Source organism: Salvelinus sp. IW2-2015, linkage group LG11 (assembly GCF_002910315.2).
Source record: "Salvelinus sp. IW2-2015 linkage group LG11, ASM291031v2, whole genome shotgun sequence".
NCBI lineage: Eukaryota > Metazoa > Chordata > Actinopteri > Salmoniformes > Salmonidae > Salvelinus > Salvelinus sp. IW2-2015.
This window is the reverse complement of record NC_036851.1, coordinates 6,333,325-6,349,414: the sequence shown is the minus strand read 5'-3', so window position 1 is coordinate 6,349,414 and position 16,090 is coordinate 6,333,325. Positions and strand designations below refer to the sequence as shown.

At 42.5% G+C, this 16,090-nt stretch overlaps 1 protein-coding gene across 1 annotated transcript in view; it reads left to right on the top strand.

Annotated features, from left to right (window-relative positions):
* LOC111969702 (adenosine receptor A1-like) overlaps nucleotides 1-11,930 on the top strand; it is a 21,787-nt gene extending 9,857 nt beyond the window's left edge. Inside the window, exons 2-3 of the mRNA XM_023995887.3 lie at nucleotides 7,280-7,574; nucleotides 8,327-11,930. Of these exons, the coding sequence (XP_023851655.1) occupies nucleotides 7,280-7,574; nucleotides 8,327-8,704 (673 nt within the window). The 3' untranslated portion in view covers nucleotides 8,705-11,930. The remainder of the gene's footprint in view (nucleotides 1-7,279; nucleotides 7,575-8,326) is intronic.
* The last annotated feature ends 4,160 nt before the right edge of the window (nucleotides 11,931-16,090 follow it).

Sequence of the window (16,090 nt, the reverse complement as noted above, 5' to 3'; positions counted from 1 at the left end):
AAGCCTACCAGACAGCTAATGCCTTTTCTACTCGCTTCAAGGCAAGCAACACTGAAGCATGCACAAGAGCACCAGCTGTTCTGGACGACTGTGTGATAAGCTCTCGGTAGCCAATGTGAGCAAGACCTTTAACCTCTGTCCCACCTCGACAACAGCCAGTGAATATTGCAGGGCGCCAAATTCAAAACAACAGAAATCCCATAATTAAAATTCCTAAACATACAAGTATTATACCATTTCAAAGATAAACTTCTTGTAAATCCAACGACAGTGTCCGATTTCAAAAAGGCTTTACTGCGAAGCACACCATGTGATTATGTTAGGTCAGGCGCTAGTCACTGAAAACCATACAGCCATTTTCCAGCAAGGAGAGGGCTCACACAAAGTCAGAAATAGCGATTAAATTAATCACTAACTTTGATGATCTTCATCTGATGGCACTCCCAGGACTCCACGTTAGACAATAAATGTGTGTTTTGTTCGTAAAGTTAATCTTTATGTCCAAAACATCATTTGAAATTGGCGTGTTATGTTCAGAAATGCATTGTTCTAAACAAACATCCGGTGAAAGTGCAGAGCCACATCAAATTACAGAAATACTCATCATAAACATTGATCTAAGATACAAGTGTTTAACATACGATTAAGATATTTCTCCTTAACCTGATGAGACCAGGGGGTGCTGTTTTCACTTTGAGGAAAAATCGTATCCAATTTAAACGGCTCGTACTCAATTCTTGCTCGTACAATATGCATATTATATTACTATTGGATAGAGAACACTCTCTAGTTTCTAAACCGTTTGAATTTAGTCTGTGGGTAAAACACAGCTCATTTGGCAGCACACTTTCTGACCAGGAAGTGGAAAGTCTGAAATCGATGCTGTGTTCAAGGGTCTGCCTATAAATGGGCATTATACGTATGATATACGTGCACGTCATAAACCTTCACCCGGATGTCAAGAGGAAGTGAGAGGAAAAAGGAGTTGATTATCTCTGTCTGACGTTGAATGAGCCCACTTGGAACAACGTGTCCCCATTTTCTGTTGTCTGCAACGCGCGTGGAGGAACCTTTATTGCCTACTGGAAACCTGCCGTTATGGATGAATATGATCTCCGGCTCTGATTTTATTTGATACATCTTCAATATCATCCTAAAGTATGTTTTTTCAATATAGTTTCATTAGATTATTGAACTTTATTCGGGACGTTAGTTGTGTTGCGTTGCTTGACTTTGTTGACGTTGGGAGCATAGCGCCGCATGGCCAGTGTGTTTGCTAATTCAAGAGGAAAGAGTTCGTTCTGAATCCAAAACAACGACGGTTTCTGGACAAAGGACCATTGTACAACATTCTGATAGAAGATCAGCAAAGGTAGGAACCATTTTGTGATGCTATTCATATATCTGTCGAACTGTGTACTTGTCGCTTTGGGCTCAGGTTTTGGTTATTCCCTTACCATAACTAAGTCTTATGTCGTAATGAAGATATTTTAGAATCCTAACACTGGCGATTGCATTAACTAATGGATCTATCGTTTCTATACAACATGTGTTTTTTTGTAATGTTTATGAATAGCTATTTGTCAGAATAGGTGAGAGTCTAAAGAAATATCCGCACATTCTGGGAAAAAGATGCTACGTTAACGTTATGCTACGTTATGCTACGTTGTATAACCCGGATTTCAGCTCTAAATATGCACATTTTCGAACAAAACATGAGTGTATGTATAACCTGATGTTATAAGCTGTCATCTGAGAAGGTTTATGAAGGTTAGTGAAATTTAATATCTTTTGCTAGTTTATTCGCTAACGCTAACGTGCCTATTGCTATGCCTGGTGCCTTGATGATGAATGCGGTAGGTGGTAGGCTATTGTAGTAAGCTAATATAATGCTATATTGTGTTTCGCTGTAAACACTTAAAAAATCGGAAATATTGGCTGTATTCACAAGATCTTTGTCTTTCATTTACTATACACCATGTATATTTTCAGAAATGTTTTATGATGAGTATTTCGTATGTCACGTTGGTGTCTGTAATTATTCTGGCTGCTTTCGGTGCAATTTCTGATTGTAGCCGCAATGTAACTATGATTATACTGAATATGCACATTTTCCGAACAAAACATAAGATTTATTGTATAACATGTTATAAGACTGTCATCTGATGAAGTTGTTTCTTGGTGTCTTTGGTTTGTTCTAGGTTAGTTTGGTTGATTTTGTGCATGATACCTGTGCTGTAAAAAATGTCTGTGCTTTTTTCTATTTGTTGGTGAGTAACTAAATATATATTGTGTTTCGCTGTAAAACATTTAAAAAATCGGACATGTTGGCTGGATTCACAAGATGTGTATCTTTCATTAGCTGTATTGACTTGTTAATGTGTGAAAGTGAAATATTTCTAAAAAATATTTTTTGAATTTCGCGCTCTGGCTTTTCAGTGGAATGTGGGAGGAGTTCCGCTAGCGGAACGGGGGGGCTAGAAAGGTAATGCAACCGCTGTGTCAGATTTCAAAAAGGCTGTACAGCAAAAGCACACCATGCGATTATGTTAGGTCAGCGCTAGCCACAGAAAACCATACAGCCATTTTCCAACAAGTAGAGGTGTCACAAAAGTCATAAATAGCATTCAAATTAATCACTTACCTTTGATGATCTTCATCTGATGGCACTCCCAGGTCTCCATGTTAGACAACAAATGTTTGTTTTGTTTGATAAAGTTCATCTTTATGTCCAAATACCTCCGTTTGTTGGTGCGTTTAGTTGCAAAATCCAAAGGCACAATGTGCACGCTCAACATCACGACAAAAAGTAAAAAGTCATAAAAGTAGTCCGTGTGGCTCAGTTGGTAGAGCATGGCGCTTGCACCGCAGGGTTGTGGGTTCATTCCACGGGGGACAGATGAATATGTATGACTTTCCAATTTGTAAGTCGCTCTGGATAAGACGTCTGCTAAATTACTTAAATGTATGTTAGTAGAAACATGTCAACGATGTTTAAAATCAATCCTCAGGTTGTTTTTGTCATAAATATCAATAATATTTCAACTGGACAAAAGCTTCTTCAATAGAAAAGGAGAAACAAGAAAGGTGCGTTCCCGATCACGCATTGGACTCATGTCTGGAAATTTCCACTGGCTCTCATTGAAGTGCTGTATCTCCCTCATTTTCAGAGTAAAAGCCTGAAACAATGCCTAAAGATGGCCACATGTAGAGGAAGCCATAGATATCGTGAACTGGGTCCTAAGTCTTTGTATGGTGGATAGGCTTTCAATGGAAAAACAGCCTTTCAAAATAATAGTTCTTCCTGGTTGGATTTTCCTCAGGTTTTCGCCTGCCATATCAGTTCTGTTATACTCACAGACATTATTTTAACAGTTTTGGAAACTTTAGAGTGTTTTAGAGTGATATGCTTTATGCATATTCTAGCTTCTGGGCTGAGTAGCAGGCAGTTTAATTTGTAGTTTTTTCAACTCAGTCCTATTGAATATACAGTGGGATATGGGTCATCTTGCACTTCCTAAGGCTTCCACTAGATGTCAAGTCTTTAGAACGTTGTTTCAGGCTTCTACTGGGAAGGGGGGCTGAATGAGAGGGGAATGAGTCAGAGGTCTGCCAGCAGCCTCGGCTTCGTGATACGCGGTCATGAGAAAGTTACCTCTCGTTCCATTGCTTTTCTACAGACAATTCATTCTCCGGTTGGGACATTACTGAATTTATGATAAAAACATCCTAAAGATTGATTCTATACATCGTTTGATTTGTTTTCTCGACCAGTAATATAACTTTTTGCAATTTTCGTCCGACATTTCGCTGGACTCGCGCCCTCGTGAGTTTCCATTTGTTTACTAAACGCCCTAACAAAAGGAGGAATTTGGACATAAATGATGGACGTTATCGAACAAAACAAAATTTCTTGTGGAACTGGGATTCTGGGAGTGCATTCTGATGAAGATCATCAAAGGTAAGTGAATGTTTATAATGTTATTTCTGACATGTTGACTGCACAATATGGCGGATATATTTGTTTCTTGATTGGGCTCTGAGCGCAGACTCAGATTATTGCATGGTTTGCTTTTTCCGTAAAGCTTTTTTGAAATCTGACAACGGCGGTTGCATTAAGGAGAAGTGCATCTAAAATTCCATGCATAACAGTTGTATCTTTTAGATGTTAATTATGAGTATTCCTGTAATTGATGTGGCTCTCTGCAAAATCAAAGGATGTTTTGGAACTTCTGAACGTAACGCGCCAATGTAAACTCAGATTTTTGGATATGAACTTTACCGAAAACATACATGTATGTGTAACATGAAGTCCTATGAGTGTCATCTGATGAAGATCATCAAAGGTTAGTGATTATTTTATCTATATTTCTGCTTTTTGTAAGTGTATCTTTAAAATGGTGTAAAATACATGTTTGAGGAATTTTAATTATGGGATTTTCTGTTGTTTTGAATTTGGCACCCTGCAGTTTCACTGGCTGTTGAAGAGGTGGGATGCTACCGTCTCACGTACCCTAGAGAGGTTAACTTGGCTTTCGAAGACCTTAGAAAGGCAGGGTAGGGTAGATATAGGTCTATAGCAGTTTGGGTCTAGAGTTTCATCCCCTTTGAAGAGGGGGATGACCGCAGCAGCTTTCAAATCTTTGGGAATCTGAGACGATATGAAAGAGAGTTTGACCAGGCTAGTAAAAGGGGTTGCAACAATTTCGGCAGATCATTTTAGAAAAAGAGGGTCCAGATTGTCTAGKCCAGCTGATTTGTAGGGGTCCAGATTTTGCAACTCTTTCAGAACATCCGCTATCTGGATTTGGGTGAAGGGGAAATGGTGGGGGCTTGGGCGAGTTGCTGTGGGGGGTGCAGGGCTGTTGATCGGGGTAGGGGTAGCCAGGTGGAAAGCATGGCCAGCTGTAGAAAAGTGCTTATTGAAATTCTCAATTATAGTGGATTTATCCGTGGTGACAGTATTCCTAGCCTCAGTGCAGTGGGCAGCTGGGAGGAGGTGCTCTTATTCTCCATGGACTTTACAGTGTCCCATAACTTTTTTGAGTTGTGCTACAGGATGAAAATTTCTGCTTGAAAAWGCTAGCCTTAGCTTTCCTAACTGCCTGTGTATATTGGTTCCTAACMTCCCTGAAAAGTTGCATATCACGGGGGCTATTCGATGCTAATGCAGAACGCCACAGGATGTTTTTGTGCTGGTCAAGGGCAGTCAGGCCTGGAGAGAACCAAGGGCTATATCTGTTCCTGGTTCTACATTTTTTGAATGGGGCATGCCTATTTAAGATGGTGAGGAAGGCACTTTTAAAGAATAACCAGGCATCCTCTACTGACGGGACYAGYTCAAAATCCTTCCAGGATACCCGGGCCAGGTCGATTAGAAAGGCCTGCTCGCAGAAATGTTTTAGGGAGCGTTTGACAGTGATGAGGGGTGGTCGTTTGACCGCAGACCCATTAAGGATGCAGGCAATGAGGCAGTGATCTCTGAGATCTTGGTTGAAAACAACAGAGGTGTATTTGGAGGGCAAGTTGGTTAGGATGATATTTTTGAGTGTGCACGTGTTTACGGATTTGGAGTTGTACCTGGTGGGTTCATTGATAATTGTGTGAGATTGAGGGCATCAGCTTAGATTGTAGGATGGCCGGGGTGTTAAGCATGTCTCAGTTTAGGTCACCTAACAGCACGAACTCTGAAGATAAATGGGGGGCAATCAATTCACATATGGTMTCCAGGGCACAGCTGGGGGCAGAGGGTGGTCTATAGTAAGCGGCAACGGTGAGAGATTTGTTTCTGGAAAGGTGGATTTTTAAAAGTAGAAGCTAGAATTGTTTGGGTACAGACCTGGATAGTAAGACAGAACTCTGCAGGCTATCTCTGCAGTAGATTGCAACACCGCCCCATTTGCTTTCTACACCTGCATTGCTTGCTGTTTGGGGTTTTAGGCTGGGTTTTCTGGTACACACTTTGAGATATAAGCTGATGTAAGAAGGGCTGTATATAAAACATTGATTTGATTTGATTTGGCAAGTTCTATCTTGTTGGAAGATGTTGTAGTTAGGGATGGAAATTTCTGGGTTTTTGGTTCCTGAGCAGGATTCAGACACGGCTAGGACATCCGGGAGGCAGAGTGTGCTGAAAGCAGTGAATAAAATAAACTTAGGGAGGAGGCTTCTAATGTTAACATGCATATCTGCACAATTAGCTGTGCTTCCTCTACTACGAGATATCTCCTGTATCACTATACACAGAGGGGTATCATTCCCCAGAGACCTATTACCTACTTCCTTAATTTATGAGCCACAGATCTCCGCCCAGTCACATTCCATTCTGCTCTCCCAATTGCTGTAACATTAAAGCCTTGGTTTTTGGGACTCCATAGAAACACTGATGTCGGTCCTGCCAAACTCTGCAACTAACACCCTTATGCAAACATTCTGTCTTTAACACAGGCCCTGTATGTACCTCCTCCCGGCACATTACAGTACCAGTCAAAGTTTGGACACACCTACTCATTCAAGGGTTTTTCTTTATTTTTACTATTTTCTACATTGTAGAATAATAGTAAGACATCAAAACTATGAAATAACACAATGGAATCATGTACTAACCATAAAAGTGATAAACAAATCAAAATATATTTTATATTTGAGATTCTTCAAAGTAGCCACCCTTTGCCTTGAAAACGATTTGTAGTGCAGGACACAATTTCTTCTATTGATTCAAAGTCAGAAAGTATCAGGTTTCAGGTAAGACCCAAGTGCAGACTGTGTAGAAGTAACAATTTTTATTGTAACACGGGCAGGCAAACGACAGGTCAAGGCAGGCGGGGGTCGATAATCCAGAGTGGTGGGGCCAAGGTACAGGACGGCAGGCAGGCTCAGGGGCAGGCAGAGTAGTCAGGCAGGCGGGCTCGGAGTCAGGACAGGCAGGGGTCAAAACCAGGAGGGTGAGAAAAGAGAGACTGGGGAAAAGCAGGCGCTGAGACACAAAACGCTGGTAGACTTGAACAAACAAGACGAACTGGCACAGACAGACAGAAAACACAGGTATAAATACCCAGGGGATAAGTGGGGAAGATGGGCGACACCTGGAGTGGGGTGGAGACAAGCACAAGGACAGGTGAAACAGATCAGGGCGTGACACAAAGAAAGCACTTGGAAGCATATAAACAGGGAAAACAGAAAAGTATGCACTAAAACTCCAGCAATTGTTGCTCAATACACACACACCAACCCAGTATACTCTAACTCCTCATTCTTGTCTTATCCCCCATCTCCATAGCTACAAACATGTGGTGACACGGCGGCGTGCAGGCACGGCYGTGGTGGTGTGTTGGATGGTTGCCATAGTGGTTGGCCTGACGCCCATGCTGGGCTGGAACAACCGGCAGCGTCTCCATGACAATGTCTCCCAGGTGACCCATGACTTCTTAGTGATGTGTAAGTTTGAGAAAGTCATCAGCATGGACTACATGGTCTACTTCAACTTCTTCGGCTGGGTGCTGCCGCCCCTCGTCCTCATGCTGCTCATCTATGCTGAGATATTCTACAAGATACACCACCAGCTCAACAAGAAGGTAGCTCACTGTCTGTAGAGAAGTACCTGTCTTGAGAATCAAATGACTAGAACAGGGTAACCCTACCTTCTTTACCATGAGCTATGTGCATTGTCTCTATTATATGTGCAAGAATTATCTATGCTGAGGTATTATATGATCCAACGCCAGCTCGGTAAGAACATTAGCCTAATTTAGTCTTACCAATGTCTTGCCAAGGTTAGCTTGAGCTAGTCTTTCCAATGTCTTGCCAAGGTTGGGTTGAGCTAGTCTTTCCAATGTCTTGTCAAGGTTAGCTTGAGCTTGTCTTGCCAAAGTTAGCTTGATCTTGCCAACTCCTATGGTCATTCTCACATGGCCTGAGAATGATCCTAGGAGTTGGCAAGACCGCACAAACAGTTCTGGGACCAGGTTACATGAAGGTCACTGACTAGACTAGAGTCAGGTGAATGAAGCGGGTGCATTTGATGAGCACAGCAGGGAGGTGGAAGGAGATAAACGGGTGTTGAAATTCGCTGTCCTTTGGCGTAACAGGTTATTCCCCTCAGGGATGAAAGCTTAGACAGGCATAATGAGCAGAGATGTTGATTTGTTTCTAAATCAGGTGTCAACTCACTCCACCCAGGACACAATGCTGTGCAAATCAAACCCACTTAGAATAACCAAAAAATGTAACGTCAGTTAACATCAGTTAAATTGTAAGTATGCATTGCAGAAATGTACAGCCTCTGAATCTAAAGTCTAAATCCTCTTCTCCCTCCCTCCTACCCCAGGTGACGGAGAGCCACACAGACCGCAGCCATTACTACAGTAAGGAGCTGAAACTAGCCAAGTCATTGGCTCTGGTCCTCTTCCTGTTTGCRATCAGCTGGCTTCCTCTAAACATCCTCAACTGCATCACGCTGTTTAGCCCGAACGGTGACAAGCCCGCGCTTCTCATCTACATCGCCATCCTGCTCACACACGGCAACTCCGCTGTGAACCCCATTGTCTACGCATTCCAGATCAAGAAGTTCCAGAATGCGTTCCGGAAGATCTGGAAGCAGTATGTGCTGTGTAGGGACCCGGTAGGCAAGCTGCCCCAGAGAGGGAGTCAGAGGTGCCAGAGCAGATTGGAGAGGATGTTGAGGGCGAACGATGATGACAATTAAGTCTGATCTGGTGATGAAGGTCATAGGGGTCACGGGTCTGTCGCATCCCTCAATGTGTGTGTCGTGTGTTGTTTGTTAACCATCTGTCAATGATGGCTTTTCAGTGGTGGGGTGTTGGACTGATCTTGTTGATCGCGTACATACTCGTTACTAAAGGACTGTTATGGAAACGCTGCTGGCAGCGGAATCCAATACAGCAGAGAGTTTCTACTACAATGCAACTCAAACACGAACGTAATMGATATCCCAAGGGCTCATCTAATCCCTGATTGTCTGCGAGTGGATTACAAACCCAAATGTAAACGTGGAAAACGCAGGGGAATCAGACAGAGAAGTATGACAGGGTAGTAGACAGTAGACAGTACCCACCACCTTGCTGATCAACGCCCAGTCACCGAGGGGGAAAGTGGATGAGCTGTCAGCGAATCTGCGCTTCCAACATGAATACTGGGAGGCCTGTTTGCTGGCGTTTACTGAGACTTGGCTGGATGAGTCCCAGACAGGGAAGTGGAGCCAGCTGGCTTCACACTGGCCAGATCGTGATCTGACCGTCACAGGGACCAGTGGTGTAAATGGARCCTGGTAAGAGAGAGACTCTGTACCCCTGACATTGAACTGTTTTCTGTGTCACTGRGACCCTACTATCTGCCCCGTGAGTTCCCCCAATTGTTTGTTACCGTTGTGTACATTCAACCAAACGATAATATAGCAAAGGAATCAGAGATGATWTATAATCTGTCACAGAAACTGGAGTCCATCTCCCCRGACGCACCCACATTTATTTGAAGGGATTTTAACAACTGCACTTTGCACAAGGTCCTGCACACGTACCACCAGTATGTGAAATGTCACACTAGGAAAAATAAGACTCTTGATTTGTGCTATGGGASAATACCAAATGCTTTCTCTGCCACCACCGGACCTCCCCTGGGGACATCTGACCASAATGTTGTCTACCTCCAGCCAACCTACTGTCAGCTCTTGGAGAGGGAGAAACCCACAGTTAAAACTGTCCAGATCTGGAACGASAATAGTATCACTCCTCTCCAAGGGTGTTTTGACTGTACTATGTGGGAGGTATTTGAAGACAGCAGCTCGGATCTTAACAAACTCACAGATGTTGTTTCAGTGTATGTCAACTTCTGTGTTGWGTCAGTTGTGCCTACAAAAACCTGTAAAATGTTCCCTAACAATAAGCTTGGGTATCAAGACATCTAAAATCACGAATTAATAGGAAGAAGGCAGTTWATGCTGAGGGTGATAGACAGGCTTTAAGAGATGTACAACYTGAGATCAAAAGACAGATACTGGTGGACAAGGAGGCATACAAGCAAAGGGTGGAGAGGACCCTCTCCTCAGGAAACTCAAGGGTGGCCTGGTAAAAGATTAAATCCATGGCTAGTCCCTCCCACATAGGCAGGAGAAAACCAGTGCTGAGCTTGGGAGACATGAGGGACAGAACATGGCTAATGAACTGAATGTTTTCTTCTCAAGATTTGAATCAGACGACTTAGGAAGCAAACAAACAAATGGAAGCATCATTACAAATGTTTGAGAGGGTTGTTGTTAAACAGGCTGATGTTTTGAAGTTGTTCAGTGGATCTAATGCACAAAAAAGCCCAGGCCTGGGCAAAATAAGTGGACATTGAAGCACTGTGATGAACAAATAGCTGGTGTTTATACAGACATTTTCCAATCCTCGCTCGACCGGCAACACGTGCCAGTATTGTGGAAAAACTCAATAATTATACCCATTCCTAAAGCATCTAATCCCTCTTTGCTGCATGACTACTGCCCTGTCGCCTTGACATCCTTAGGAATTAAATGCTTTGAGAAAATTGTGAAAAGTCATATTCTCTGCAACACCCAGAAGCTCCTCGACCCATTTCAGTTTGCCTATCAGCCCAGCAGAGGAGTTGACGATGCCATTCTTACTCTTCTCAACATGATCTACAGACCTCAAGAGGGCGCCAAATCCGTCAATGTTCTGTTTGTTGACTTTTCTTCTGCCTTCAACACAATCCAGCCTTATATTCTGGCACAGAGAATCATAAGTGACTTCCGCTGAGATGGGGTGGCTGGTTTTGTAGCTGTTGGACTTTCTGAACCAGATGTCACAGCGGGTCAAGTTGTGTCCCCGAGTGTCGGACATATGCACCACCAACACAGGCTCCCCACAGGGATTTGTTTTGTCCCCACTCCTGTACATTTTGTACACTAATAGTTGTACTAGTTCCCATCCTGACAGACACTTCGTTAAGTTTGCTGATGACACTGCCTTGATCAGCCTGTTGCATGATGACGAGGAACAACATGGCCCCMTCCTAAATTACTTTGTAGAGTGGTGTGATGAATCATACTTGGTCCTCAATACCAACAAGARCAAAGAGATGTGCATAGACTTCAAGAAGCATACAACACCTACCTCTGCAACATCTGTCAGAGATCAGAACATAGAGATAGAGGAATACAAATTTATGGGTGTCCTCTTGGACAATAAGCTTCAGTGGAGTAAGTGTACAACCCTGATCTACTAAAAGAGTCAACAGAGACTGTACTTTCTAAAAAAGCTGGGATCTTTTAATGTTGAGAGTATTTAAACTTTTTGTATTGTTTGTTGGTTTGGCAATGCCAGTGTCAGCCAGAAAAATATGCTGAGAAGGATTATCACCACAGCAATCAAGGTACTTAGAGTCAAACAGATAGGCCCTCAGTAAGGCTCATAAAATTATTTTAGACCCAAGCCACTCCATGTACCCGGACTTTGAACTACTCCCCTCTGGGTGCAGGTATAGGTCACCKCCTGGCATGAAAACCAAACTAGACAATAATTTGTGCCAGGTGTGATATCCCTCCTAAACAGTTCAGGCTGATGTTCCTATCGAACCCGTGTAAGGCCGGCAAGCTAGTCTTTTTTTATTTGTGTCACGCCCTGACCTTAGAGAGCCTTTTTATTCTATATTTTGGTTAGGTCAGGGTGTGACTAGGGTGGGTACTCTAGTTTTTTGTATTTCTATGTTGGCCTGGTGTGGTTCTAAATCAGAGGCAGCTGTCGTTGTCTCTGATTGGGGATCATATCTAGGCAGCCTTTTCCACCTGTTTTGTGTGGGATCTTGTTTTTGTATTGTTYCTTTTTAGCCCTACAAAGCTGAACGTTTCGTTTGTTACTCTTTCTTGTTTTTGTGCCGGTTATCATAAATAAAAATGATTAACCTACCCCACGCTGCATCTTGGTCCGACCATCCTTCAACAATGATTGTTACAATTTGGATGTAACTGTTATGAATATTGTGCTGTCAATTTGTTGTATTGTCATGTACATGTTTAAACACCKCTTTAAACATGTACATGATACTGCAACAACATTTCCCCATGGGGACAATAAAGGAAGTAAGGAAGTAAGTAAGTGAAGATGTCGGGATGTGAATACTGGATTATTAGAGCAGAAGGATGTACATGACAATGGTTTCTCTGTTGATTTGCCTGCTGGTTAGAGAATTATGATTGGATAAAGAGGTGGAGGTGGTGGGAGGGATCCTAACCCTGCAGTGATTGAACTTGAAGGAGGGTATGGGGAAGGGACCCTATCCCCAACCCTCGACAGAATCGAGGGGGACCCTAACCTCAGTTTGACCCCACACAGTGAGGAAGTTCTGTCAAGGAATGTTCCTAAATGAGGGTTGAAATGTTYCCTCACACAGGCTGAACTAATTATCCACAGGTGGCTGGGTTCCGATACCGTAACCGTGGGTGATCTAATCTCTCTACATTCTAGAATGCAGCAGAATGGCGTCACTCCTAATACATCACTAAGGTCCATCGACTGACAAGACAGGTTGTACTGTCTGACCTGATGCAAGACAACAGAACAGACCAATGGAGAGGTCAGGTCAGAATGGTGATTTAGGATTCCGAATTAGGAAGGTAGAACTACTAACAATGACTTCAAACATCTCCCATCGGCTTAGGGAACGATGATGTGTAACGGGGGAAGGGGGTATCCGGCATGTACCGATAGGAACCTGTTGAACTATTAGTAGCACACTATGGCTGTGTCTGAAATGGCACCCTATTCCCTATATAGTGCACTACTTTTTTGGGGGGAACCAGAGCCCGTAAATCACTTAAAACTTTAAATGGTTCAAACACGCACAGTCARGAAGAAGGCGCAACAGGAGGTTGAAAAGGTTTGGCATGGGACCTCAAATCCTCAAAAGGTTCGACAGCTGTCCCATTGAGAGCATTTTGACTAGCTGCCTCACTGCCTGGCATGGCAATAGCACCGCCCTCGATCGCATGGCGCTACAGAGGGTGGTGCGGACAGCCCATTACATCATTGGGGCCGAGCTCCSTTTCATCCAGGACATCTATATCAGGCGGTGTGGTAGGAAGGCCCGGAAGATCGTTAAAGACTCCAACCACGCAAGCCATGAACTATTTTCTGTGCTTCCGTACGGCAAGTGGTACCGGTGCATCAAGTCTAGCACCAACAGGCTCTTGAACAGCTTCTATCCCCAAGCAATGACTGATAAATAGCTAACAATTCAACCACACCATCCCCGTCCTCCATTGTCTTGACAACAATCCTTTTCAGCCCCAGTAGGATCAGCCTGTCCACTGATTCCTCCAATTTGTTCTTTACTTCTGATAGGTCCTCTGCTTGTTTGATCTCGAATTTATGACAGGCAATGGAGAATTTTACACACAGAAACAGAAACCATACATGTAAATAAGGATGATCTATTATTTCTTGTTGCTGTTAGGGAGGACATTCAAAATGTGGGGGCTTATTCAAAATGTATGGCAAATCCAATAAGGGATGATCTAAGGGAAAATACTCTGACATTGTGGTTTTAAATACTACATTTTGTTTATAAACAAATGCTCTTAAAACAACTCAGTCTCTGGATCTGATTTTGGAGATGAGGGAGGTGAAGGTGAAAGGATAAAGTGAGTGAGAAGGTGAGGGGTGAAAGAAGAAAAGAGTGAGGATGTTGAGGGTGAGGGGTGATGAAGGAGGTGAGTGGAGAGGAGGCAGGCGAGAGGTGAGAGGGGACAGGTAATTGGACAGAAACCAATGGTGTAAAGTACTTAAGTAAAAGTACTTTAAAGTACTACTTAAGTCGTTTTTGGGGTTATCTGTACTTTACTATTTATATTTTTGACAACTTTTACTTTTACTTCACTACATTCCTAAAGAAAATAATGTACTTTTTACTCCATACATTTTCCCTGACACCCAAAAGTATTCGTTACATTTTGAATGCTTAGCAAGACAGGAAAATMGTCGAATTCACACACTTATCAAGAAAACATCGCTGGTCATCCCTTCTGCCTCTGATCTGCCGGACTCACTAAACACATGCTTTGTTTGTAAATTATGTCTGAGTGTTGGAGTGTGTCCCTGGCTAGCCGTAAATAAAAAAGAAAAAAAAGAAAATGGTGCAATCTGGTTTGCTTAATATAAGGAATGTTAAATGATTTAAACTTTTACTGTTGATACTTAAGTATATTTAAAACCAAATACTTTTAGACTTTACCTCAAGTAGGATTTTACTGGGTGACTTTCACTTTTTACTCAAGTCATTTTCAAATAAGGTATCTTTACTTTTACTCAAGTATGACAATTGGATACTTTTTCCACCACTGACAGAAACAACCACACACAAAGTTTATAACTATCAATTAGTTCAACTGTAGTCAGATACAAACATTAAATGTATTATTACTATTATAATTATTAAGTATTATCATGCTAGTCACCTACACATCCTTCACAGACTATGTGTTGTGGACTCCTGAATTTCATACTCCTCCAATGACCCGTTAATCGTGCTCTCCAGGGTTGCAAAGCCCGCTGCCACCTGGAGAGTAAAAACCTTGCTCGAGGCATCATCATCCTCCCCCACAAAATCAAACATCATCTATATAACACAAGACCAACATTAACTATTGTAATTCAGCCTGAAATGTACATTTATCGTGCTGAGTTTCTCAACAAGTGAATGAATGACTTACCTGAATGGATTCAGAGAGCCGGAATCTCTTCCATTAGGCTGCTCTGGATGAGAGACCACCCTCTGTCTTCTCTCCTCTATTGACTACAATATGAATTACTGTTAGTGTTCGGTTATAAATATAGTTATATCACAGCTTTGTTSAATTCTAGAACGGCACGTAGAAATAAGTTTAACCATTTATTTTAAGCAATGAATAATGCAAGTCTTCGAGATATAGGCTCTGCTCCTTCAGGGTAGCTCACTGCCCAGGGCAAAGCGTCAAAATKAAATAGCCTACAGGAGTGCGGTAAGCTATACTAATCCCCCCAGCAGGAACACAGAACCAAACACAGAGCCTCCATGCTGGGGTGGCGGTGGGTGCAAGAAGCCAGCGCATTGTAGCAGCAGCAGCAAGCGGCAGCAGAATTTCTGCCGTGTAAATGTGTGCTTTATGTCATTCAGGCTTTATGATAGAGCTGCCAGATGAAAGCCACTCCTCAGTTAAAGGCACATGACAGCCAGCTTGGAGTTTGCCAAAAGGCACATAAAGGACTCTCAGACCATGATAAACAAGATTCTCTGGTCTGATGAAACCAAGATTGAACTCTTTGGCCTTAATGCCAAGCTTCACGTCTGGAGCAAACCTGGCACCATCCCATTCCCTACGGTGAAGCATGGTGGTGGCAGTATCATGCTGTGGGGATGTTTTTCCGCAGCAGGGACTGGGAGACTAGTCAGGATCAAGGGAAAGATGAAAAGAGCAAAGTACAGAGAGCTGCTCGATGAAAACCTTACTTCACATCGCAAATACAGGTGTGCCAAGCTTATACATAAGAAGACTCGTGGCTGTAATCACTGAAAAAGGTGCTTCAACAAAGTACTGAGTAAAGTGTCTGAATAKTTATGTAAATGTGATATTTCAGTTTTTGTTTTTTGTGCAAAAATGTCTAAAAACCTGTTTTTGCTTTGTCATTATGGGGTATTGTGTGTAGATTGATGAGGTAAAAAAAAGCTATTTAATACATTTTAGAATAAGGCTGTAATGTAACAAAAAGTCAAGCGCTCTGAATTATTTCCGAATGCACTGTATTGGCCTACAGTTGTGCGCAGGCCAGTTAGGCTAGTGCTACTTCTCTATGCGAAATCAGGTGCGCACCCTTACTCAACATTGACAGAAGCATGTCAAACAAAAGACGATGAATACATTGACAAAACTCGTAAATGGAATYAAATAAACAAAAACTTGTTTCTTACAAGTGTAGCATAGGTTGTGAGTTTTGCAAAACACATGTTCACTCTGACAATGAGAAAGGTAAATGACTGGAATAGAATATATTGACTGCAACCAAACCAAACAKACATTGCAGATGAGAAATGATGGGAATTA